Source organism: Ambystoma mexicanum, chromosome 4p (genome assembly GCF_040938575.1).
Source record: "Ambystoma mexicanum isolate Mex_15411 chromosome 4p, UKY_AmexF1_1, whole genome shotgun sequence".
Taxonomy (NCBI): domain Eukaryota; kingdom Metazoa; phylum Chordata; class Amphibia; order Caudata; family Ambystomatidae; genus Ambystoma; species Ambystoma mexicanum.
In genome coordinates, this window is record NC_090927.1 from 44,554,893 (window position 1) to 44,582,714 (window position 27,822).

General features: G+C 46.9%; 1 protein-coding gene across 2 annotated transcripts in view; it reads left to right on the forward strand.

The window, feature by feature from the left end:
- LOC138452955 (zinc finger protein 268-like) overlaps positions 1-18,841 on the forward strand; it is a 115,018-nt gene extending 96,177 nt beyond the window's left edge. The window contains exons 3-4 of one of the 2 annotated variants that reach the window (XR_011260335.1): positions 19-5,264; positions 5,794-18,841. Coding sequence is in view for 1 of the 2 variants with exons in the window: in XM_069605328.1 (XP_069461429.1) it covers positions 729-2,900 (2,172 nt within the window). In the remaining variant the exon portion in view is untranslated. Of the gene's footprint in view, positions 1-18 lie in introns of both variants that reach the window. The other variant, XM_069605328.1, reaches the window with a different exon arrangement.
- The last annotated feature ends 8,981 nt before the right edge of the window (positions 18,842-27,822 follow it).

The following is a 27,822-nucleotide window of genomic DNA, read 5'->3' on the forward strand; positions in this document are numbered from 1 at the left end:
GTCCATTTTCTTTTACAGTTTTCTAAAGCCTGCACACAAAAAGCAAAGGGTAAAGATGTAAAATGCCCGAAGAATGGGTTTACCTGTAACAAAAGGGAGGATGTTGGATATCTCATGGAATGGACGTTTCTAGAAGGCCAGTCTGGTCAAGAACTGGGGTTGGAGGAAGCTACGCACTATTAAAAGGATTTCTATCACCACGCGCATTGCATATTCAGAGTGTCAAGGTAACCGGGAGAAGGAAATGCTTCTGAAAAGTAAAAAATAATTTTAAAAAAATGCATGGATGAGCAGGCGATCCGAAAGCAAGTCTGAATTGGAATTACTATTTAATTCTAAATTCATAGCATGTTTATTCACAAAAGAATGCAAATAGTTGAAAACCATTTCAGTGCATTGAATTCGAAAACACTACATACCAAGGTTGGATCCAATAACCCTAACAAACATGTTTTTTTCACAATCAGCATACTAACAACATAAGACATTAAATCATTAACAATCTCTGAGAGCACCCAAATGGGAGAAGTTGTCAAAAATTGAACCTGCATGGACACACAGAGGTGAAGAATCGAAGCTCCTAAAAAGAGCTTTCCTTTTTACAATGCAATTAAACCAGGAGCACAGCACTGAGAGATGAATATAGAACATTCTATGAAAATGGCTGACCCTGTAATGAGGTTCACTCTGCTATTGCATTCTTGCTAAACACAATCCAAGCTGGAGAAATGAAACCCCCAGAGAAACCTTGCCAGGACAATGAATGCCATAAAAGCTTCAGTCTGAAAACCCATCCTGCTCAAAATGAGAAAACCCACGCAGGAGACAATCCTCATCAGTACACAGAATGTCATAACCGTTTCAGCCAAAAAACCTATCCAACTCTACATGAGAAGACCCGTACAGGAGTAAAACCTCATCAGTGCATCCAATGTCAGAAAAACTTCAGTTGGAAAAGCAAGATAACTGCCCTTGAGAGAGGCCACACAGGAGCCAAACCTTATCAGTGCTCTGAATGTCAGAAATGCTTCAGTCAGAAATGCAACCTAACCACCCATGAGAGAAGCCACACAGGAGCCAAACCTTATCAGTGCTCTGAATGTCAGAAATGCTTCAGTCAGAAATGCAACCTAACCACCCATGAGAGAAGCCACACAGGAGCCAAACCTTATCACTTCTCTGAATGTCAGAAATACTTCAGTGTGAAAAGCTGCCTAACCTCCCATGAGAAAAGCCACATAGGAGCAAAACCTTATCAGTGCTCTGAATGTCAGAAATGCTTCAGTGTGAAAAGCCGCCTAACCACCCATGAGAGAAGCCACACAGGAGCCAAACCTTATCAGTGCTCTGAATGTCAGAAATGCTTCAGTCAGAAAAGCCACCTAACTACCCATGAGAGAAGTCACACAGGAGCCAAACCTTATCGGTGCTCTGAATGTCAGAAATGCTTCAGTGTGAAAAGCAGCCTAACCACCCACGAAAGAAGCCACACAGGAGCCAAACCTTTTCAGTGCTCTGAATGTCAGAAATGCTTCAGTCAGAAATGCAACCTAACTACCCATGAGAGAAGCCACACAGGAGCCAAACCTTATCGGTGCTCTGAATGTCAGAAATGCTTCAGTGACAAAAGCAGCCTAACTGCCCATGAGAGAAGCCACACAGGAGCCAAACCTTATCAGTGCTCTGAATGTCAGACATGCTTCAGTCACAAATGCAACTTAACTGCCCATGAGAGAAGCCACACAGGAGCCAAACCTTATCGGTGCTCTGAATGTCAGAAATGCTTCAGTGTGAAAAGCAGCCTAACCACCCACGAGAGAAGCCACACAGGAGCCAAACCGTATCAGTGCTCTGAATGTCAGAAATGCTTCAGTCAGAAAAGCAACCTAATTATGCATAAGAGACGCCACACAGGAGCCAAACCTTATCGGTGCTCTGAATGTGAGAAATGCTTCAGTGACAAAAGCAGCCTAACCACCCATGAGAGAAGCCACACCGGAGCCAAACCGTATCAGTGCTCTGAATGTCAGAAATGCTTCAGTTACAAATGCAGCCTAACTTCCCATGAGAGAAGCCACACCGGAGCCAAATCTTATCAGTGCTCTGAATGTCAGAAATGCTTCAGTCAGAGAAGCAGCCTAACTGCCCATGAGAGAACCCACACTGGAGACAAACCTTATCGGTGCTCTGAATGTCAGAAAAGCTTCAGTGTAAAAAGCAGCCTAACCACCCACGAGAGAAGCCACACAGGAGCCAAACCTTATCCGTGCTCTGAATGCCAGAAATGCTTCAGTGACAAAAGCAGCCTAACTGCCCATGAGAGAAGCCACACGGGAGCCAAACCATATCGGTGCTCTGAATGTCAGAAATGCTTCAGTCACAAATGTAACCTAACTGCCCATGAGAGAAGGCACACAGGAGCCAAACCTTATTGGTGTTCTGAATGTCCGAAATGCTTCAGTGTGAAAAGCAGCCTAACCACCCACGAGAGAAGCCACACAGGAGCCAAACCTTATCAGTGCTCTGAATGTCAGAAATGCTTCAGTCAGAAAAGCCACCTAATTATGCATGAGAGACGCCACACAGGAGCCAAACCTTATCGGTGCTCTGAATGTCAGAAATGCTTCAGTGTCAAATGCAACCTAACTTCCCATGAGAGAAGCCACACAGGAGTCAAACCTTATCAGTGCTCTGAATGTCAGAAATGCTTCAGTCAGAAAAGCAACCTAACTACCCATAAGAGAAGCCACACAGGAGCCAAACCTTATCTGTGCTCTGAATGTCAGAAATGTTTCAGTGATAAAAGCAGCCTAACTACCCATCAGAGAAGCCACGCAGGAGAAACCTCCCCTGCAGTGAATGACAGAAAAGCTTCAGCCAAGAATTCTAAACTAACTTAATACAAAAAACCCATGCATCAAAAGAACCATACTACGGCGCTGAATGTCAGAAACAAAATCAGCCCTTAATGATCTTTAATTCTCTCTGTGAAAAGCTACTGAGGACAATACCCTGCAGAGAAGCCCCCTGCATGTCTGGGAGGCCCCCCGCGTGTCTGGGAAGCCCCCTGCATGTCTGGGAATCCCCCTGCATGTCTGAGAAGTATCTTCCAGAAATGAAGCAGCTAATCGTGTGGATCCAAACAGGAGTAAAACCTTCAGTGCTTTGAATCTCAGGAAAGCCTGAGTCAGAAAGGCAACCAAAATCGGGATGGGAGAAAACTCACAAAGGACACAAAGCTGGTCAGTTCACTGCATGTCTGAAATGCTTTAGTTACAAAATCATTTTAAAGCCACATGAGAAATCCCTTTGTGTGCAATGGATGTCAGAAAATATGATACAAGTCGAATTCAGAGGCCTGCAACCTTTTGGATTTTATTTATTATGCACCAAAAACCATACAGGTAATAGGGGGTGCTAAAAAGATTCAAGACCGCACATAACGCAGACAACCTATGATAACAGTCCAGCAATTTAGTTTATTCAAACAAGTGTTTTGGATCTCCAGATGTTTTGGAGTACAACATCCATCAGCTCTAGTGAGCATAGTCGGTGGTAAGAGTTTATGGGAGTTGCTGTTCAAAACACCTAGAAGGCTGCAGGTTGCAGGTCGCTGGCCTAATTCAATCTGAAAGAGCCCACATGGGAGAAAACGGGTTGACTTCCAGGCCAGACAAGTTTCTGTCATGAATTCACTTTTACACAGCATCACGAAACCGCACAGAAACAATCCTGAATTTCAGAAATGCTATATTGAGAAAAGTCTATTCGCTTTGCATGAGACCCTACGTGTGATATTTAAGACAGAAGAGTGCACGAAGAGAGAGGAGATGATGAAATATCAGGAAAGGCTTGCAAACTGCAATCAGAATGCAGACGTTGGTTTAGGACAGAAAGAAGATGGACATCCGGTTCCTCCCTGATTGCGCAGCAGTTGAATGGTAATTAATCATTAACATCAAAATGATGATCCTGCTGTTCCCTAAGTATGCAGAATACGAAGCAACTCCCCCCATGCAGTCCATCCTGCCGAATATTCAGACACTGATGCCTTTGAGCAGTAATGGTGACTAAGAAGCAGACCCCCCTTGCAGTCCATTCTGCGGAACCTTCAGACACTGATGCCTTTGAGCAGTAATGGTGACTAAGAAGCAGACCCCCCTTGCAGTCCATCCTGCGGAACCTTCAGACACTGATGCCTTTGAGTAGTAACCATGACTACGAAGCAGACCCCCCCATGTAGTCTATCCTGTGGAATGTTCAAACACTAATGCTTTTGAGCAGTAATGGTGACTATGAAGCAGAACCCCCCATGCAGTCCATCCTGTGGAACCTTCAAACACTGATGCCTTTGAGCAGTAATCGTGTATCTTCGATGCCAGCTAAGATGAAAGTTCCTCAAGGAAAGCTTATGAATAAAAGATGCATATAATTAAACCAAACTTAGTGTAGAGCAGCACTGTGCAACCCGAGGCTCTCCCGATTTGGTCTCATGATCACAGCCATTGATTAGGCTAGCTAGGGCTGATGGAGTTTTAGTCCAAAATATCTGTTCAGCCAAAGTTTCCAGAACTGGTCTAGAGGTTAAAACCAGCAGCTGTGGGGGGCTCTATTGCGCTGAACAGAGTATGGCCACCTGAAAAGGAGCTCCATGCTGGGAGACCGCATTCTTCCTAACATCTGCTAAAATGCGAAATATGTAACGGAAAGAAGACTGTGGGTTCATTCCACAAGACCTCCGACTGCCACCTGAAAATCAGCCCGGGATGTGACATTGTTCCGCAGATATCACAACCTCAGGGGGATCGGGAGGCAACGCTGGCCCAATCCGACTTCCACATCCGGCGGGGTCCACCTTTTGCGCCAGGAGTCACTGCGGCTGTGGTGCCTGCTGGAGGAAGGGGCGAGCAGCTGCTGGCCTGCGTTCGCCCTATGCTGTAGAGAAGAGTCAGCGGGCACCCATTGCTGGGGGCGGCTAGTGCGTTGCCTTTGGCGCACCATCTCCTGTGGCTGCTGCCCCCCCTCACCCACTGCCTGCCTGGCGGACCTGCGTGGCAGAGACCTGGGCTAAGCCCGAACCCCTGTATACCCCCGGTGGCCTGGGGGATGCTGCCTCCCCCCTTCTAGGACTGGGTGAGTGAGCCACTCTGCTGCTACTTGCCTCCCCCTAGGTGTGGACTGTGGCCGTTCCTACCCAGACCAACGAGGAGCGCGGAAGCATCGCCCACCCCACACGAGAAAGGTGCCGTCTCCTCAGGCAGCAGGTGAGTCCGACGCCCTGAGTGTGCTGCAGCTAGCAGTGGTGCAGTGTTCCCCCTACTACTCGCCTGATACTTGGGGAGACCGATGTGTTCCCTCGCTGGTGCCCGCTATTCTACTTCCATGGACCTTACCCCCCTATACTGTACCTGCCATTGCATACACGTGGCATTCTATTCCTGTCTCTCTGCTCGGCGTCACGTTTCTTTAATCTTCACTCTACCCCCTGCAACGCGGCTGCTCCACGCAGCCTGTCCCTTTTGGCTGTAATCTGGCGCAGCATGCTCCCCAGGCTTAACGGATGCTCGGATCCCTGGGAAAGGGAGATCCCTACTTTCCCTCTAAATACGTGGGAAGTCACAGTCCAGTCGGAAACCGTGAAGCTCAGCTGTAATTACCAACACTTCCAACTCAGCTACCATCACCAATGATATTTTTAGCTGACCCTGATCCCTCAGTGACAAACACATACCTTGGTTTTTTTATTAGAGAATTTATAGCCAGCCTAAATACTGTGGTTCTTTTTTTTCCCAGTGCACCTAGATCCCGGCGTATAGGAGAGTTCCAGTGCAGTGCTCAACACGCATATCTTCCACTCCGCTACCTTAAGCCTCCCAGCTGCGGTGGTAGCCACATCATCAGCTCTCCCCTGTTCCTGGATATATAGTGCTGCAAACCTAGCCCAGACCCGCTGGTGAGCAGAACATGCTACCTGTACTTCAAGGCTTTAATGACTGCATGTAATCCTGCTCGCCATTTTGGCAACGTGGTACCACACTGGCCTTCCCAATATGGTTCGCTCACTGACCAAGGGACTTGCTGGAACCATGACCAAAGGGGCCGGCAAAAAATAAAAAAAGCTCCATCAACATGTTTGCCAAGACCCCATCTAAGTTGACCAAAGCCACTTCTGAACCCGTGCCTACCACATCTGCACCTGCTGACTCTGCAGAGTCCCAGATGATGATGGTATTCATGTGGGAAGGGTTTACCGCCCTCCACTCTAAGCTTGATTACACAAATGGGACCATATCGTCAATCAAAGCCCACATGGAGAAAACGGATGGCCGGGTCACGGAGGTCGAGTCTAGGGTGGGTACTACTGAGGATGACATAGTTGTCCTCCGAACAGAGGTTGCCACACTGTCCAGACAGGTGTCGGCGGTTGCTAACAAGAATGAAGACCTCGAATCATACTCAAGGCGTAACCTCTGCATCATTGGGATTCCGGAAGACAGAATCGAAGGCGCCATGGAGGACTATATTGAACGCACTTTACTTCAACTGCTTGACTCTCCTAGGCTGTCCCCACAGTTTGCTATAGAGCGAGCCCACTGCGCATTGATGCCGAAACCAAAACCGGGTGCGCCCCCATGCCCCATCAATGCAAGGGTGCTAAACTACCCGGATTGAGACAAATTGCTTAGGGCAGCAAGGGCCAAAGGGAAACTCTCACTGGGGTCTGCCAGGATGCACTTGTATCCTGATTTCTCGGTCTCCATTCAACAAGAATGCAAAACCTTTCTGGCAGTCAAAAAAAGGCTGCAAGAACTGGAAGTCAAAAATGCCATGCTGTACCCGGCCAAGTTTCGGATTGAACACTCAAATCAAGTTTATTTCTTCACTATTCCAGAAGAGGCTTCGAAATGTATAGATGAGCACTTCCCCGGATGAACATACCTATCCTAGTAACTACGATTGCACTACGCTCATCATCGGGAGGTGTACGTCTTGATCCGGGAAGCTCCTGACTATATTTTTCTGTGGAGAAGTCTTTGCTCTAACCACTATGTTGAATGAGTATTTTTGTTCATTAATAGTTAGATCCTAATGTTGTACTTGAACCACCAGTCTTGATTACTACTTGCGTTAGTACCATGTCAATCTTATTATGTCCCCAGCAAGCAAGCGAAGCCGCCCAACTGGCGCACCACCAGACGATGATGCCAATGTTTTTGGTTTTGTTGGATGGGTGTTGGGTTTTCATCCCTCTGATTGGGAGAGGGCTGTGGGTGGGGGCGGTGGGTTGTGAAGTTATGGAAAAAGATGCTTGACATGTACAGTTGAGGAGGAGTGTGAGGTTATACTACGGAGGACGCACCTCGTTAATGGACACATCTACTGGTCTCCGGACTTGGTCCCCCGAATACTGTTACAACACCTAGTAATACCCCTGTCTCTCACATATTCTGATGGCTGATCATAAACTGGTCTGTATGAGTTGGAATGTCAGGGGTCTCGGTAATTGCAGAAAGATGCAGAATGTACAACTGTATGTAGAGCGGCATGGGGTTAAAATCCTTTTCTTAATGGAAACACATGCTCGATGTGGGGACTGCTTGAGGTTTGCATAGATATGGGCCCCCCAACGATACTACACTGATTACTCCACTCAAAATAGGGGCGTTATGATTTTGATCCATAAGAGTGTTAAGTTTCAGCACATTGTGTCTCACATAGATCCCCTGGGTCGATATGTTTTACTTTATGGCAGATTACATGACAAAGAGTTTGTACTTCTTAATGTCTACGAGCCCAACGTTGACGACCCTGAGTTCTATTCGCACCTCACTGATCTACTTGCTCTATCTGGGGCAGGGATTTCAATACAATCCTGGACGTAAATTGGGACAGATCAGGTACCAGACCCCGCCAACTCTCCAGAGCTGCTAAACTAATCCTGGAGGCCCTGTCACAACTGGAGGTCGCGGATACATGGAGGCTGTTGCACCCCGTTTCCCAAATGTATTCTTTCTATTCCTCCGTGCACGACTCACACCCCAGGATAGATAGATGGCTCACGTCCAACATACTCATTAGGAACATTACACATATGTCAATCCTCCCCAGGACACACTCAGACCATTACCCAGTGACTATTTCGCTCAGTTGGGGTACTGATCACAAAAAATCTGTTTGTGGAGACTGAAACCACAATCACTATCGGATCTATACTTCAAGGCTGACCTGGAATCCAACCTTTGACGATTATTTTGCACTGAACACTGGTTCGGTCCGCACACAGGCTACTCTGTGGGAGTTGTTTAAGGCCTATTTTCGGGGTATAGCTATTTCCAAGGAGTCCGGGATCCTCAAGGTTATTCGTAGAGACATATCGAAGAGCAAAGCAACACTTTCCTCCCTCGAGGTCCCAATATGCCCAGCACCAGTCTCCAAAAGCCCTTTCCAATATTGGTATCAAATTAGATGCATTTCGCGCCCATGCTGAAAGGGAAAGAAATGTAATTGATAATCCTGTACTTGCTTGGCAGTATGGAGAGTGTGCGCGGCCTGGCCGCGTGTTGGCCAGGCTTCTCCGCCAGGAAACGGGATCTCCACATATCCCAGTTATAGAAAGGCCTGATGGCTCCTTGGCCCTTCTTCCACAGGAAATTAATGCAGAGTTCCAATTGTTTTATGAATCCTTATACACAAAGGTCAACACTGTCCCTAGGTCGGAGGTTGACACATACTTGGACAGCCTACCCCTCTCTTTTCTTTCTGACAAAACTAGCACCTGCCTGGACACACATATTACGGCCGAAGAATTATCGAAAGCCATTGATTCCCTCGCTTCAGGTAAAGCCCCTGTTCCGAAAGCTTCCCGATTGAATTTTATAACCAATATAAATCCCGACTGGTCCCCCAACTCCTGGCATTATGGGAAGAATCCTGCGAGACGGGTACGCTTCCCCCCTCCCTCCGCGAAGCAATTATAACTGTCCTACTCAAACCAGACAAACCCCCCACTCAATGCGGGTCATATCGGCCCCTTTCCCAGACCAGTCGGGATTTATCCCAGGTAGGTCCACATCCCTCAACTTGCGCCACCTTTTTAATATCATCAGTCGAATTGACCCTAACACTCAGGCGGTGGCGGCAGCCCTCGACATGCAGAAGGCTTTTGATTCCGTCTCATGGAACTACCTTTGGCGGGTGCTCGAGAAATGCAACTTTGTGCCCTGCTTTCTTTCTTGGGTCAAACTGCTGTATTCGGATCCAGTAGCCAGGGTCCGTATTGAGGACAGATGCTCGTCCCCCTTTTATATAGCCAGAAGCAAGAGACGGGGCTGCCCCTTCTCTCCCCTGATTTTCACCATAGCTATTGAACCTCTAGCAGACAGGATACGGCAGGTACATTCTCACCGAGGCTTGAGATCACTGGGCACATCTGATATTGTCTCCCTATATGAAGACGATTTCTTACTCTTCAATCGCTCACCAGAACACAACCGTGCCCCGATCCTAGAAGACATCATCCACTTTGGACTGCTATCGGGACTCAAGGTTAACAGTTCAAAATCAACTCTCTTTCCACTCACTGACGCCACCCCCCCTGCACCCGACCTCATGGGGTTTACATGGGCACAATCGGAACTCACCTACCTCTGGGCGGTGGTTGCTCGCCAACCCGACATAGTGTATGAGACCAATTATCGGAATTATTTAACCACGCTTACCAAGAAATGTCTGGGCTGGGCCAAACTTCCACTTTCCCTTGCTGGCAAGATCGGTATCTTGAAGATGGTTGTGCTTCCCCAACTCCTTTATCGTTTCCTTAAGCTCCCTCTGTGGCCCGGTAGGGAATTTTTCCAGTCTCTAAGCCGCACGCTCAACACATTCTTATGGCACTCCGGTGCAGTTCATCTCAAATTGAAAACATTGGCTGCTCACATGGAGAGCAGCGGCTTCGGAGCTCCCAACTTCGAAAAATACTGGCTGGTCGCCCAAGCGCATACTGGTTCACCATCTCGAAGCCCTCCACCCCTGCTCATAAGACTCGAGTGTCGAGCGGTTGGAGGACCGGCTATCTGCCCCTTGTTTCTTTCTCCCCTTACCTTTAGGTGTAGCCCTCTGGACCCAGTAGGCACCACATTCTTTGCTCTAGCTAGAATGTGGACACTGTCCGGCAGTTCTCAACCCTTTTACAGCTGTCTACCCATCTGGAACTTCCTCTCAGGAGCCCCCTGCATCCCCCTGACCGAGATGCGCCACTGGGAGGAAGCGGGATTCAAAACCATTCGAGATGTCTTTGATCAAGGTAGCTTTCTGGAATGGTCGGAATTACCAGATGCCCTACGGATAAAATCATCCATTTGGCTTCAACATTCAGGCCTCCGCCGATTCCTCAAGAGAAGCTATCAGAGTTTCCCCATTATGCACCCCAACGACCCTATTTTAGCTGAAATCATGAACACCACAGGCACCAGAGAGAAGGTTTCCAGATTGTACGCCTTACTACAGTCCAAAACTTCTCCTTCATTTGATAAGCTCAAATACTCTTGCGCTGGGGACCTGGAGGTCGATATAACTGACCAATGCTGGAAGTGTATGTGTGCTCGCACCCACAATGTATCATTTAACTCCTTTTTCAAACTCATTCAATTTAAAATCTTACACAGATTCCACTACACCACAATTAGACTACATCGGATGTCGCCAGATCACTCTCCCATGTGCCCCAGGTGTAGATCCGAAGATGTAACCTATAACCATATGATCTGGTCCTGCCCCTGCCTTACCCAATTTTGGGCTGAGACCTGCTCCACACTTTCAGCTATCCTGGACCACGAATTCACCCAATCCCCACTGAAATGTCTCTTTCATGATTTCCCCGGTCTTGGCGGAGAGTTTCAAAAGTTGGCTGGCCTATGCATGCTACTCGCAGCACGCTGTATTCTGCTGTGTTGGTTTCGCTCCTGAGTGCCCACACATTCACAGTGCTGTCCGATGTGACCTGGGCTTCCAACACGGAGGAGGCGTGGGCGACTCAGCAACCACCAATGTCCAAACCCAGACATATCTGGTCCCCGTTTAGCTCCTACATCTCCTCTGTCAACTGATAACAATGACAGTTCATCTGCACCTTCTTCCGCTGTCAACGTTTCCACCTGAACGATGGCCCTGAATGATGTCATATATGCGTATTGAACGGTTACTGTTCTAGTACCCCCTCGATCTGATTGTCGATACTGTATACCAAGTATTCACGCCATTACTGTAATTGTTGATTACTACTTACTGCTCGCTCTTCTATTGTTATGTCAAGCACAATAAATAGTTTAGTTTTTTTAAACCAGCAGCTGTGAAAATGTCGTAAAAGAAATCTATGAAGTGGTTTTATGAAGTTAATGTGGCCACATCAAAGATCTAGAAAGAAACTTGCTGCTAGAGTGTGAAAATAGATGAAGCATCCTCGCGCTCAGGCCAATGCTGGAAAATGAGACATTTCAGCTATAACACTCTTAAAATGACCTCCCAGGTGTTGATTGATTGACATGCGCTCAGAAAGTAGGTGAGTTACATGACTTCTCATGAATATTCCCCGTCGTCAGGCTGGGAATCCTCGGTAAAGAAAAAATCAGTATCAGTTTCGTTTCTGATCTGTCTTTCTTAGTAGTAACCAATCACTGGTCTCAGGGTCATACTGCCCCCAGCCAATGACTGCCCTCTCACTGAGCCCCTCTCCTGGCAGCCATCCTCAGATTTGATAGCACGTAAAGTGGCAGTACGACCAAGTGAAGAGCCGCAGAGGGGAAGGAGGAGAACAACAGTTACAGGTAAGTAACTTGTTCCTTCTCCAGCATGGGGTCTGGCATGAATTCACATGCTCATGAATATAAGAATATATAGCAGTACACACATGCACAACCACGGGAGGTGGCAAAGGCGCAACATTAACCATTACATAGACTCAACATTAAGCAACTCTTACCTCCTCACCAGGCCCACCTTCAGGTGAACAGGTTGCGCAGCACTGCTTGGCCGACCCTGGACTCCTCCCTGGAGTCCAGATCGACGCAGTAGAATCTTGTGAAGGTGTGCGTCGACCTCCACGTAGCAGCCCTGCAGATGTCCAGCAAGGGCACACCAGACAAGAACGCCGTAGTAGCAGCGATTGCTCTGGTCGAATGGGCTCTCGGACGACCGGGCAACGGTCGGTTCACCAACTGGTGACAGTGCATGATGCAGCCGGAGAGCCATCTGGAAATGGAAGCCTTCGAGAGGGCCTTCCCTTGGTTCACAGGTCCAAAGTTCACAAACAGCTGTGACGTCTTCCGAAAACTCTTTGTGCGGTCCACGTAGAACTTCAGCACTCTAGCTACATCCAGCGAGTGCAGAGGCCTCTCGGCCGGCGACGAAAGCGACGGGATGAAAACTGGTAACACCAAGGGCTCATTGAGATGGAAGTCCGACGGCACCTTGAGCATAAAGGAGGGGTGCCTCCTCAGCACCACCCTCGTCTTGTGAAAAGTCAAGTACGGAGGCTTGCAGGATAGGGCCTGGATCTCTCCCACTCGTCGTGCGGAGGTGATGGCCACAAGAAATGCTGTCTTCCACGACAGGAACTTCAACGGTGCCGAATGCAGAGGCTCGAATGGCGCCCCCATGAGCCTGGTTAGCACCACGTTGAGCTCCCACGCCGGGGCTGGATCCTTCACCGGCGGGAACGATCGGAACAGTCCTTTCATAAATTCCTTCACCAGGCGATGAGACCACAGGGATGGCCGTCCTGTATTTCTGGTTTATCGGGAAATCGCTGCCAGGTGTATCTTGATGGAAGCATGCGCTAGTCCCGCCTTGGCCAGCTACAGTAGGTACGGTAGCACTTGAGGGGCTGTAATCCTTAGAGGGTTAATCTTCTGTGCACGGCACCAGACAGAGAACCTCTTCCACGTTTGTCCGTAGCACTTGAGAGTTGAGGACGCTCTGGCCTTTGCAAGAACCTCTTTGCAGTCTGCCGGGATATCATATCCTCCAAACTCTAGTGCTGCAGGAGCCAGGCCTGCAAGTTCAGCGACTCTGGGTCGTGATGAAGAATGGCGCCTCTTTCTCTGGAGAGAAGATCTGCGTCCGTCGACAGTTTGACTGGTGGGGACGCTGACAAGTCCAGAAGGTCCGGGAACCAGATCTGTCTCGGCCACGCTGGTGCGACAAGGATCATCCTGCACCGGGACCTCTTGAGCTGGTTGATGAGTCGGAGCAGCAACGGCAACGGAGGGAACGCATACAGGAACAGGCCGTACCAGGGGAATGAGAAAGCATCGCCCATGCTCCTCGGCTGGGGAAACCTGCTGGCGAACCTCTGGCACTTGGAGTTTGTCGCCGTCACAAACAGATCGATCTGGGGTTTGCCCCATCGTTGGAAGAGTCGATCCACTTGATCCTGGCATAGTTCCCACTTGTGTCACGAGCGCAGCTCCCTGCTGAGGGAGTCAGCGATGGTGTTTTTTATCCCTGCTAGATGAAAGGGTACCAGAAACATCCCTTGGGCAATGGCCCAATGCCACAGATCCTGGGCTTCCTTGGACAGGGCTGGGGACCTGGTTCCTCCCTGCTTCCGGATGTAGAAAATTGTGGTGGTGTTGTCGGTGAAGATCCTCACCACCTTGCCGTTGAGGGACGGGAGGAACGACCTGAGGGACCAGAGCACTGCTTGAAGCTCCAGTATGTTGATGTGGAGCGGCCTCTTCTCCGGGAGCCAAAGGCCTCTCGCGTGAAGATCTCTGGTTTGTGCTCCCCACCCCTCCAGGGAGGAATCCTTCGTCACTGTCGCCTGGTGCGCTCGGGTCTGAAAGTCTGTGCCCGCCGCGAGATGCACGCGGGTGCCCCACCACCGAATTGCTTGGCGGAAGACCTCGTTGAGCGAGATCTTATCTTCGAAACTGCCCGCCGCTTGCATCCAACAGGCGTCGAGGAACTCCTGTAAAGGGTGCATCCGAAGTCTGCACAGGCGCAGCCGCGCCGTCACTGGTGCTAGGCACTTGGTGAATACCCTGGGTGCCAACTTCAATCCGAATAGGAGGGCCTTGAACTGGTAGTGCTGTCCTTGGACTACGAACCTGAGAAACATTTGGTGTCCTTTTAGAATGGGGATGTGAAAGTACGCATCCTCCAAATCCAATGACGATAGGAAGTCGCCTTCCTCCAGGTGGCCCAGCACATGCTGGATGGTGACCATCCAGAACTTCTGTGCCTTGATGTATTTGTTTAGTCGACGCAGGTCCAGGATGGGACGCCATCCTCTTGTCTTCTTTCTGACGAGGAAGTATCTTGAGTATACTTCCGAGCCCCGGAGCCTCTTTGGGACGAGCTTGATGGCTTCCTTTCCAGCCTGACGGCGGGGAATATTCATGAGCATGTGAATCCATGCCAGACCCATGTTGGAGAACAACAGTTACAGCTAAGTAACTTGTTCCTTTTTCAGTGAGCAAAAAAAAAACAGACTTTGACTAGTCAAGATTTTAAGTTAACTGTTTGGGATGAACAGTGAATGATATCCTATTTAACTATATAAGGTGTAAGGTTTTCAGATGGCCTAACTCTCAAGTTACTGTTTCTTAGGATTTTCCATCTGAGTTGAGATCTATGAGAAACACTTTGTGACACAAGAAAACTTTAAAAGTACATGAAACTAAATGTTTCTTCTGTAAGGAAGGCATGGTATCAAACAGACAGACACAAGTGATCACAGTTCAAGCGTGTTTATTGAACTTCAATGGATTGATTAAACGCCTATCCAATCCTAAATCTAAGATGGAGCAAGCTATGACCATCAAATAATAACGCAGTCCTTGTAGAGTCTTGTCAAAATAAAAGGGCCTATACTAATAAACTTTTTTGTCAATCCTTACTTCTAAATACAAATGATGTGGGAAATGATGTTATACAAAAGAAAAGTGTTCAAGAAATTATATGTCAGGATGTTTGAGCCGTTGGCTTCCCTTTCCCATGTTTTCAGCACGGTACAATGCGGTGCACTCCAGCTTAGCACATTCTCTGGCTTCTTCAGCACGAGGATGCATTTCAAAACCTCAATATCAGGCCCTTCTGTGCCAAAGTCTCTTTGCCATTCAAAGTCTCTTATTACAGAGGGCCTGATGCGACAAACAAACATTCAAAGTTCCTTTCTTCTCAGGATTTCCTTAAGCCCAATTTCTCAGGTGATTCTTTGTTCAACCAGGGACCCCTCCGCTGTTCTCAGACCCACCTTAATACAATATTCTCAATTGGTCTCCCTCCGCCAGGCTCGAACCATTTTATCTCATTTTCCAAACCTTCCTTTCTGATTGAAGTCTTTCGACTGTGCGTAGGATTTTGCTCAAACCTTCGCAGGACCACTTCGATTCACAATTCTTTTCTCATTACAACACTTTAACTTTCACTTCTGTCACTTCTCAGTTGGGTACCGTACAGAGACCTTCGATTGAGCAACCACGTACTGCCGGACCACTCTGTCAACAATAGTGTATCTTGCATTTCAAAGTTCAGGCATTCATCAGCAGTTTCACTTTTCTCACGGCTTTCATCACACACGTTTTAACAATGTTTGTTCCAGTGCTCGTTATACAATGTTGCTGCTTGCAACCTTGGCTTCAACACAGACCGGTCTTGTATCAGTCTCCTCAACTCACCGGCTGTGTTGATCTCTTTGGCGCTTCTTTGATTGTGGGCCAAGGACGGTACCATGGTGGCTGCAGATTCTCCCCAACTCGATTAGTCGCGCGTGAGTGTCCCGGGTATCTCTGACACACAATGCAGGGTTCTTAAGCTTGGTTTCCTGGCCTTCCTCTTTTTAATCTGATGATTTCTTTTTTTGACGAAAAGTTCAAGGGTATCTCCCTCCTTGTGAACCCTTCTCAATCTGACGTCTTTCTCCTCTTGTTCAGCTGCCGTCTTGAAACTGCTGTCCCTTCGCGTGCTTTGCCTCGCTCAGATTGTGCTTTCGTGCTCCACCTTTTATCCATGTGGGGACGTTCAATGGAAGTCAGGTGTGAGTAATAGTCAGTTATTGCCTGACGTTGCCTGACCTTTGCATTGGGGCATGTCTGGTATACTGCTAGGGTGTTAGTCTGTTTTCTCCCAGAGCGGGCTGTCCGTGTGAGTGTTCGTGTAGGAAAGGCGGGGGGCGCAGAGTTCCTACATATCCTACTTGGTAGGATGGGGTAAAGGTATTACAGGGTAGGGGATACCGCATCTCGGCATCCCAGATCCCCAGGGACTAGCGGGTGAGACACTTTCTGGTTTCTCACACTTCCCAGCTGTTCCAAAACTGCATCTCCAGATGGGCATATGGCAATCTAACTTGGGCAAGCAATCTATTTGTACACTCCCAGGGTTTAACAGTTTGTACCGTTTCCTGTATGTGTGCATTTATCACTTGTATAATCTCCTGTGATGCAAGAATTGTGTTTTGGTCACCTAGAGTACTGGGGTGGACGTTACTGGTGTTGTAAGGGTGGCACTCATTAAATCTGGGTTGCTTCATAGCTTCAAGCCCCTCTTGTTATGGCTGACATTGCATGGAGAAGCCTATCTTACTTTTGGCATTCCATTTAACATGGTTTCTGAGTGAGCTCTTGCAATCCCTGCTTAATGCAATGTTGCAAGCTCAGTTTTCCAAACACAGAATTCTCCCCATGTGATAGAAAGTTATCAAATCATTTTCTCAGGGTGCAGCATTCCTGCGCTGAGGATATATTGGGCCTCATACCGAGTTTGGAGGTAATTTGGTGGTAAATCTACTGAATTCCCACCAAATGTGATTACTGTTACCGCCACTTTGTCAAATAGGTTTACCACAGGATTACAAGTGGTGGTAAATCGTCATTTTTGGAGTCCATAGGGATTTTTGGCAGATTTACTGCCTGGTAAATTCACTTTTTTGTGGAGTTGGAGGTGGTGCAAAGTGGCAGATTTACCTCTAGCTTGTTGTATGAGGTACATCCTCCACTTTACCTCCAAATGCATGATTCCACTGTTTGTGAAAAACAGCAGTAATTCCAATGCCGCCCCCAAAAATCTGAATTACTGCCCCTTTTTTCCCCGGCCTGCCAAACTTGTAATGAGGCCCATTTTCATCTACACATTTAGGGTATTTTTAAACCTTACCTAGAGTTTTACCAATATTCAGGTCACATGCTGCGAAGAAACTGAGCATATAGGTCCTCTAAGGCAAGACTAGAGAGTAGCAGGGAGGGAGAAGTGATATCCAGTATGGCGGGAAGATCAGATGCAAGCCTGGGCCAACCCCCTTAGGCCAAAGTGATTCCATGTGGAGTAGGAGCAGCAACAAACCCCAACCCTGCCGCAATTACAGAACACAGTTCAATACCATCACTAAAAGCACAACCCAGGGGAAAATGAAGAGAACTTTAAAACTGAAAGACCTCATTCAGACCGTGTTGGTTATTGGAGCAGCTTGAGTCATGTAGTTGAAGAACAATACACGTAACGTTCGGGAGGCATTGGGGACAAGGAGAGATGAGACAGGTGGATGTAGTAAGGAGGAGTCAATAACATGCAGTGAGATCGGGCTTGAGAAGAGGCAGTGTCCCCCTAATAAGACTTAGCAGAAGGACAGGAGCAGGCCAAGATGTCCCAAGGCAGGCGCAGGAGACGGTACAATATTCGGGCAAGGAGCCAGAGGAGGAATCGTCAGGATGACAAAGGGGAAGAAACTACAAACTGTCGAAGGATGGTGTCTGGCCCAGGGTATTTGTGGGGTGTTAGGAAGGGGAGGTAACTATGTCTGACCACCTCAACCTGACAGGAACTACACCTACGTTTAGTTGGATGTGGTACCAACAGGAATTGTTTGGTAAATCGTGTGGAACTTAGGCTGGTAATGGGTTTCATGAACAACCAAGCGACTGTCAAGGGTACAGGAACTCTTGGAAAAACCAACCACGCATCTGAGAAGTGAGACCGCATCACATCCTGTTCAGCCTATTTGACTTGCGTGTAAATAAATCCTAGGTTCTAGAATTCATGACTCCTGTCTTTTGTGTAGCCCTTGTAGGCCTCCTGACAGTATCAATGTTGCTGTACCTTCCTCCATGCTCTTCTGTTAATAGTTTACCGTGCTGTTTAGCCTTTGTGGGCCTCCTGACAGTATTGATGCTGTACCTCCCTCCATTCTCTTCTGTTAATGGTTTACTGTGCTATGTAGCCCTTGTGGGCCTCCTGACAGTATTGATGATGCTGTGTCTCCCTTCAGTCCCTTCTGTTAATGGTTTACTTTGCTCCTTTGCTGTGGTTCTTTTGTCTTGCATTTCTGTGTCTCCTTTCATTGAAATGTGTGGGTTCCTGCATGTTCCCTCCTTGCTCTTTCCATCTGCATGTCCTCCTCGACGCTTATCTGACCTCTGTGTACTAAGGCTGTGAATGACTGAAGCCCCCACCCCCTCCCAACCTATGACGCCAACAAGGGACTGCGTTTCACTGATGGCACTTTATAAATCAATCATGAATATATTAATAATACCTGCCTTTGTGAAATAAACAAGTGCCTGTCTATTGTTAGGGTTCCAAAATAATATATGACCCAGACTGATTTCCACGTTCCTTATGTATTCAAATTTGTTGCATCTTTTGGAAAATAAAACCGATGACCTATCAAATTACCGCTCAATCCAAGCATCTGACTTTAGGCACGAGATGTACCCATTCAGTACCTGTTTCACTAGTTATCACTGTTTCTTGCATAGATGCACATTTAATACTTCAGTAGACATGACAAAGTGTTTCTTGAACTGTAATTTGTAACTCCATTTAAAATAAAACATTTGATAACTCTTAAGCATCAGGCGATACTTGTGCTATGTGTTGTGATGTCTGCTCTATTTTTATATTTTAATCTGGTTATTTGAGCATGAATCTGGCTTCAGGTAGCCAGAGTCTGTATATCGGTAGTTGTGACAGCCATACATTGAATCGGGGGTCTGCAACCTTCGGCTCTCCAAATGTACTGGACTACAACTACCATCAGCCCTAGCCAGCATAGTCAATGGTGAGGGATTATGGGAGTCCTAGACTAAAACGTCTGGAGAGCTGCATGTGGCAGAGCCCTGCACTAGATGGCTATATGTGGCATAGTCAATGGTGAGTGATCATGGGAGTCCTAGACTAAAATCCCCTGGAGGGCTGCAGGTGGCAGAGCCCTGCAGTGGATGGAAGCCTGTGATGCAAGGGCGCAGTGTTTGCAACCGTATGGGAAGGAGGAAGCAGTCAGTTGGGAGCTGATCCCAGACTACGCCCCATGGTTTTCTACTGCTGCTGCACAGGCCTGCCAGGTTGAAGCCATGGGGTAAGGGCACGGTTTTTGTTATCGTAGGTGATCAGCACCCTGAGGTGGTGACGTCTTTTCTTAGTACCTGAACCAGCGCGGGGCTGTCGTTGGGCTAAAGCGCTCCCATTCGTAAACCTGCACTTGTAAATGGGCAGTGCATTATAACCGAAAGCACAGTGATTTATATTTACTGGAGCTAAGCCTAAGCATTCAGATACTTTTTTGATCCTTCTTTCCTCGAGATGGTGAAAAGAAAAGCTGAAGAAGGTAGAAGGAAGCTGTTTAAGCTGTTTAAGCCTATTAAGGATGTCAATGACCGTAATGCAAGATTTATTGAAAGACATTGATGTATTGACTCTGCTGGCCCAGTACATGCCAAGAGGGCACAGGAGCCCCTAGAGATAGTAGATTTGCGGGGGGCTAAACCCAATCGTGCAGTGAGCTCACGTTCCTCTGACTCAATAGAAGTACTCATCATGTTGGAAGATGGAGCCGTTAGGTCTAAGGTGATGCTGGTTGGTATTTGCAGAAATAAAGGCAAACCCATACCAGATGTCCTCTAGGCCTTTGTCAGCGCATAATTATGTTTTCATTTCAAAATGACTTTGCCTGGACTTTGCACGGCAAAAATACACTTTGCACAGTTCCATGAATCAGGTTGTCGGCAGTGCAAATTCACTTTGAACCGGGCACATTTTCCATGAATCGGGCCCTTAATACTGTGTTTGATTAAACGTTTTAACACTTTATTACAACAAGCACATGCATTTCACAAAATGATTTATTCAATTCTAAAAACTAATTATTTTTCTTTGATCATGGATTGCTAAAACAAAAGGTTGTTGTTTCACTTCTGATTTGCAGATAGTGGCACCAGAAGACCAAATCATACTAAAGTCATATCAAATATTTTTTTAAGAGGCCCTTTAAGTCTGGCCTCCAAGAAGGTCCAGGCTCTTAAGTATGGCCTCGAGGATGGTCTACATATGTTTCGGCCCCTGTGTCTTTTAGGCTTTACCTCTAACGCTTACTGACATTCGTTTATCGGGCCTTCTTGAGGACGAAAGTATTTCTTAACATCATGACTTAATCACAGAACCCCATTAGTGTTGTCTGTATCTTGACACTGAATTTTAGAGCACGTGGACCTGGGCTATAACTTCATAACTGATTGCTTCTGTCTTGAATATGCATATATTCTCATCAATCTTCTCTTCTCTTAAAGATGCTCTTTATGCCGGAACTGCTTGAATTTTTCGTTAGCCGCTCTGTGTCTGAAAGGACTCTGATTAGGCTGGAAGTAGCTACTCGGGTCTCAATGGCGTGCAGGCGAATATAAATCTTATGTGTCATGCGGACACAGGGGTCGAAACATGTGTAGACATCCTCGAGGCCATGCTTAAGAGCATGAACCATCTTGGAGGCCAGACGTAAAGGGCCGCTTACAAAACTATTTACTGTGACTTTAGTATGATTTGGTCTTCTGGTGTCACTATCTGCAAAAAGTGTTTTGGAAAAATAAGGCTTTTGCCTATCTCTCGTTCTGTATGACTAACTAGGAAACATTGTATATTTTTTTACACAAACTATAGTCACGTACTAACTCCACTATAGATATAACTTTGATGTATGTGAAAGAAGTGATCCAACATCCTTTTGTTTTTGTAATCCATGATCAAAGAAACTGTTTTTTATTGAAAAACGTTTTGAATAAATAATTTTGGGAAATACATGTGCTTGTTGTAATACAGTGATAAAAATGATAATCATACACAGTATTAAGTTGTTGGCCCACACCAATAGTGTGGACTTAAGGGAGGGATAACCCGCTCACTCTTATGTTGCACTTAACGTTGGGGCCAGCGAAGCCTCTGCAATCAAGATTAGCAGTCACAGTGATCAATTGATCCCGACCGCCATCTTGAGTTGCAGGTTTTGTAGAATGTGAGGATTGATGTGATTGGGCGCTTGATATCTGCACTGTAATTGGTTGGGAACGAGGTGAGCCCCTGGAACCGGGTTCAGTGTGTTATAATGTGTGGTTAGGGGTTCCCGAGAAGGATTACTCAAGCAATAATAGGGCAATTGGGGATGTGGCACATAGAGTGTGTGCAATGCCCTCAGTGGGTTTTTTATGTTAGGGGGGGCCCAGACTGGAGAGTCTTTACCTAAAGAACAGATCAAGTACGGTCCTTATGAGGCCAGTTACCGGGTGGTCCTTAGCAATCTTTGTAGAGGGTATAGCTGCGGGGGCAGCGTTGGGCCCAGAAGAGCCAGAGGGATAGCGAGTAGGGAGAGAGAGAGGAAGGTTGGACTGGAGGCCAAACAGTGGGCAAGGGAGATCTGTTTTGGACCTTGGAAAAAAACATATTACAGAGGAATACATTAAGTTTATGTTCCTTGTTGAGGCCTTGGTTCACACATCTATATTTGCAGATGAGTTTAGCTTCTCTTTGTCGGTGTCTGAGCTCCCAGTCCCCTCGTCTTGTGTCACATTTGACAGTTTCCAAACCGACAAATTGCATGTCCTGTTGATGTTTCTCTTGCCAGTGGTTATCTTGCATCCTGGGAGTTGAGGAGGCTCATGTGTTCTCGTATCCTTGTTCTAAGTTCCCTGATTGTGCTAGCAATGTACTCCGTTTTCAGATGCATATGATCACATCGACCACGAATTTGGATTTACATTTCATAAATTGGTTGATCTGGTGACAGTGGGTGTTGGTGAAGGTGACAGACTTGACATTTAGTGCATGAGAGCACATGGAACATGTTTCACATTTGTGGAAACCGTAGACTTTCTGCGAGGTGAGCCAGTTATGGCTTGTTGACTCTAGGGGTGCCATGTATGATGGGCTGAGGATGTTTTTGATGGTAGGTGCTTTGGTGAATGAGAATTTAGATCTTGGGGGTTTCCATTTCTGAATGTCTGCATCAATGCTTAGTATATAGCAATGTCTGAGGATTTCTTGTTCCATGTAATTATCCTGGTGAAACTGTGTGACGTATCTTATTGTCTCTTCCTTTTCATTGGCTTTTGCTTTTGGAGTGAGTAGTGTTCCTGGTCCTTGTCCTGGCCATTGTTATAGCTCTTTGAATTGTTGTTTGTTGGTATCCCCTTTCAGTAAATCTTTCTCTAAGGAGATGGCATTCAGCTTGGCATGCTTGGTCGTTGATGCAGTTCCTTTTTGCCAGAATGAATCCACCCGTGGATGATGGACCTCCTGTGGCAGCGTGTGGCAAATATACCTCTGTTGGTTTTTTAAATGCTCTGGTGTGTAGGTCCAAGTTGTCAACTGTGATTTTGATATGCAGAAATTCAATGGTGTAGTAGCTCTGGTTTCCTGTTAGTTAGATACCAAAGGTATTGTTGAGATATTCCTTGCTAATCAGCAGAACCAACAACGTTGGAGCTCCTCACCCAGCTTATATGCTTAGAACCTCATACAACCCGGTAAGATATAACACAGAGCCCCTTACACAGAGCCCCTTTTATGATGGGCCATACAGCCCCTCTGTTTTTTCTCCCCCCTTGGTGCTTTTTCTGTACCACCATGTTTGAAGTAACAACTTGTAGAGGAGGAGCCAAATGCCTCTACCGGAAGGCCCGCCCCCGTTTTGCCTATAAGTTGTGAACCGGAAATTGTGACAAGTAAAGCACCAGTAATGATGCCTATATCACAGAAAGCCTTTGCGACAAGGTACCCATTGAGAAAACCTTATTTCATGTATCCTCGGAGAGCTGATGGTCTCCTAGGAGACATCCCTGAAGACGTGTAAAAACGAGTGAAAGAGAAGCTTTGTGACGTCACACAAAGTAAGGATGATGCACCGAGAAGAGTGATCGAAGGAAAGAATATATAGACTTTATAGAAACTGATGACGATGCAAAGAATTGCGAAGACTTTAGCACACGGATTGAAGATTGCACGTGTGAAAAGCACTGAAGAAAATGCTAGCCGTAGCCGTTATATAAATGTTCAGACTGTGTACCGCAAGTAGACTAAGTAATCATGAAGGCTGGCTATACGTAGTGAATAGACTGCAGGTGGTGCCGCCATTATATAGAATCTGGATATTCGATGTCGCAACTTTAGCGAGCCAGGACCCGTGAAGAGAAGGGCTAAAAGGGTGGCGCAGCAGAAGAAAAACAGCAGAGGATCGTGGAAGAATCGAGAAGGCTGTCTGGTCCAGTGTCAAGGGTTGGGGCAGCCAAAAACTGGTTATCTTTCAGGGAAAGGTACATAGAACGAGAGGAGCGAGGCAAGCCCCTGTTAAGGTGTGAAGAAAAGACACCACGAGTGCCAAGTTTTATTAATTTAATATTATTAAATGCGAAAAAGGAGCTAAAACACAGTCTCCTTTCACATGGGGTGGACACAAATAGAAAATGAGCGAGCTACACCGAGACTTTAAAGATAAGAACATGCTCGCACTCCATTCTATTCTCAGGAACAGTGATACTTTTCAAGGCCAAGTTCAAATACAATTTGATTGGCCGAAGGCATGAGTGATGATGGGCTAATTGGGTGGGAAGACATAGTCAAGTCCACCCACTGACACCCGGGGTGTCAGTTTTCGTACTGCTAGTGAGTGGAATATTCCAGAAGGGTACAAGCGTGCCAACCAATTAAAGAGGGCCACGTAGCAAAGAGCCTTATAGTTTGAGAGCCAATGAAACATTGTGTATTTGATGACTATGGAGATGACTTGCACTAGGGGAGGGCATAGTTGTCCACCTGACTATAGAGATCCAATCACAGTCCAATCCCTTATAGAAAAAAGTATACCTAGATGTTCCCCTTGGACCAATCCCAATCCCAACTAAGTTTAAGTAGGTTTTCTTAGTTTGCCACATATTATAACAGATGATGAATTTTTACTATAAAAGTGTATTTTTTCAAGTGATGCTTCAAGATTATGCTGTGCGGCGTCCGTTGATGTCTGTTGTACTCCCTGTTTTATACAATTGAGAATAAAACCGATTACTTTGCCAACTTCCTGAGTCGGTTTTATTGTTTGGTGCAAGAGTTATTCTGCATCCCCATCCATCTAATAAAGCGCTACCTCATATAAAAGGACCAGAACGGTTCACGTGGTAGCAGAGATAGGATGGTTTAGAACCCATCGACTAGAGGGTCTCTAGAGTTTTGGACGATCGGACACCCTCTGCCGTCTAACCCGAAGATCGCAAGGTTTCCTGTGGAAAGCGGGTGACATAGAATTCTTGCAAGAAAATCAAGACAGTGCAACAGGTCCATATTTGACGAAATCCTTCCTGGTTTCCGCAGGCGCTTTGCGGACGGAAGGCGACAGTGGTCGAATGGAGGGGGAGGGACGATACCAAAGCCCTGGAGCTGAACAAACGTATGGTGAGTATACTAAGGGGAATTACAAACTGAGGGGTTGGGATTTTGGTGCTTATAAAAGTAACGGGAGTGTTTAGAAAAGTAACAGGAGTTGTTTAAAAATAACGAGGAACGTTTTTAAGTAAAAGTAAGACGAGAGAAGTTAAAGCCTGTTTCCTAGCTCAAGGGGGCTCAGAAGAGGTCATCTCACACTCCGATCAGAGTAAAATAGGCTGTGTGTGAACAGGTTCACGTTAGTAGATGACCTACACCCTAGTTAGGGTATTTTAGGGGTGAGACAAAAATTAGTACCGTGGTTTAACCCTTTAAGTGCCCTGGGTATTTCTCCCCAGTGCCAGGGCCTTTTTTGGTGATTTCGGTATGTGGCCATTCAATGCCTTGTAACCTTATTGTTACATGAGATATCTCGGGCAGATTTGGCTCCTTTTTTTCCCATATGTAGGTGGTCGTAACGCCACCCAGGAATCCTAGGTTGCTATAGGGGGGTGAGAGAAAATAAGCAAAAAGGGGGAACATTTGGGTTTTTTTCAAAAAATGCCAATAAAATGATGTACAAAGAAGCCTGTGGTTTTTTCCATGTAAGAGCTAGGAACAAATGGTTTGCTGTGCTGAATTCCCCAATTTCCTAGCTTTCAAGAACAGGTTGAATGGAGACAAAATATATGTATTTTGATGTGGTTATCAACCGTTTTGCAAGAAGTAGGCGATTTTGGCAATTTTTGCCAATTGAACATGCATGGACGGAATGGGAGAAAAGGGTAGGAAAGCCGAATTGGAGGACGGAAAGGCATATATTTCCAAGTTTAGGAAGGGGTGATTTGCGTAGGTCAGGCAAACACTAGGTAGGGGAAAATGCCATAGATTGGGGGAAAAGCGGGAAAATGACCGAAAAAAAGGTATGTGTTGGATATAGTTGGCTTGGTACGGCAATGGCTTCTATGAATTTTGAGAAAAGCAATGCTCCACTATATTCCCCCAACACTTGCAGTTAGGAAAGCACACATTTTTTGTAGTGTTTTACAAAACAAGCACTGAGCCATGGTACACAGGAGTTTTACGCTCACGACCTGAACAGACGCACTTAGCATGTGTAAATCAGGAAAACCAATGTGGTGAGAAACGGCAAGCATACATTTTTTGAAAGAACACAGGCAGACCATTTCAAGGGTAGGTGACTTGTGCAGGTTACAAAAGTGTATGGTGCCTGAAGCAGAGACTAAATGTAGGTCACATTTGGGAAACAAAAGGGTTGTGTGACAAAGGACACCAGCAAATGGGTCAAAACGTTATGAAAACCACACAAACACAACACATGGCCTACTGTCCCGCGGTACCTCACATGTGTGGGTGCACCTAACTGGGCGCCAAGGGGAAAGCCTAAAACACAAGTAACCCCAAGTCTGTTTTCAGACCTGAATTTCAGACTCTCTGCCGACCGGTTGATACACCATACAGATCTGGGCCTTGGGTGTCCAAGCCACCAAGGAAAACAGGGAACCCCATGCATTTCCGAAAAGAGGACACCTGTGGGAATCGCAGAGGTATGTCTGGTGCAAATTCGCCCCAGAATTTATTACCCAGACACGCCCGCAGCAAAATTCCAAAATGTGGGGAAAAAAACACATTTTCCGCACATTTCGCTCGGCTCACCCATAGAAACACGCGCCCAACAACACATGGCCTACCGTCCCGCGTGCCCACTGGTGTCCCGATGAAAACTTTACCTCACATGTGTTGGTGCACCTACCTGGGCGCCAAGGGGAAAGCCTAAAACACAAGTAACCGCAAGCCTGTTTTCAGACCTGAATTTCAGACTCTCTGCCGACCGGCACACACTATAGATATGGGCCTCGTGTGTCTAAGCCACCAAGGAAAATAGGGAATCCCATGCATTTCCGAAAAGAGGACACCCGTGGGAATCCGCAGAGGTATGTTTGGCGCAAATCGCCCCCAAATTTATTACCCAGACACCCCCACAAAGTCCGAAATGTGGGGAAGAAAACGCACATTTTGCTCAGCTCGCCCATCGAAACATGCCCCCAACAACACATGGCCTACCGTCCAGCGTTCCCACAGGTGTCTCGATGACAACGGTACCTCACATGTGTGGGTGCACCTACCTGGCCGCCAAGGGGAAAGCCTAAAACACAAGTAAACCCAAGTCTGTTTTCAGACCTGAATTTCAGACTCTCTGCCGATATGGGCCTCGGGTGTACAAGCCACCATGGAAAACGGGGAACCCCATGCATTTCCAAAAAGAGGACACCCGTGGAAATCCGCAGAGGTATGTTTGGCACAAATCGCCCCAGAATGTATTACCCAGACACCCCCATTAAGTCCGAAATGTGGGAAAAAAAATGCATTTTCTGCACATTTCGCTCGGCTCACCCTTCGAAACACGCCCCCAACAACACATGGCCTACTGTCCCGCGTTCCCACAGGTGTCCCGATGAAAACGGTACCTCACATGTGTGGGTGCACCTACCTGGGTGCCAAGGGGAAAGCCTAAAACACAAGTAACCCCAAGTCTGTTTTCAGACCTGAATTTCAGAATCTCTGCCGACCGGCACACCATACAGATATGGGCCTCGGGTGTCCAAGCCACCAAGGAAAACAGGCAACCCCATGCATTTCCAAAAAGAGGACACCCGTGGGAATCCGAAGAGGTATGTTTGGCGCAAATCGCCCCAGAATTTATTACCCAGACACCCCCGCAAAGTCCGAAATGTGGGAAAAAAACACATTTTCCTTACATTTCGCTCGGCTCACCCATCGAAACACGCCCCCAACAACACATGGCCTACCGTCCCGCGTTCCAACAGGTGTCCCGATGGAAACGGTACCTCACATGTGTGGGTGCACCTACCTGGGCGCCAAGGGGAAAGCCTAAAACACAAGTAAACCCAAGTCTGTTTTCAGACCTGAATTTCAGACTCTCTGCCGACCGGCACACACTATAGATATGGGCCTCGTGTGTCCAAGCCACCAAGGAAAATAGGGAATCCCATGCATTTCCAAAAAGAGGGCACCCGTGGGAATCTGCAGAGGTATGTTTGGCGCAAATCGCCCCATAATTTATTGCCCAGACACCCCCCCAAATTCGGAAATGTGGGGAAAAAAATGCAT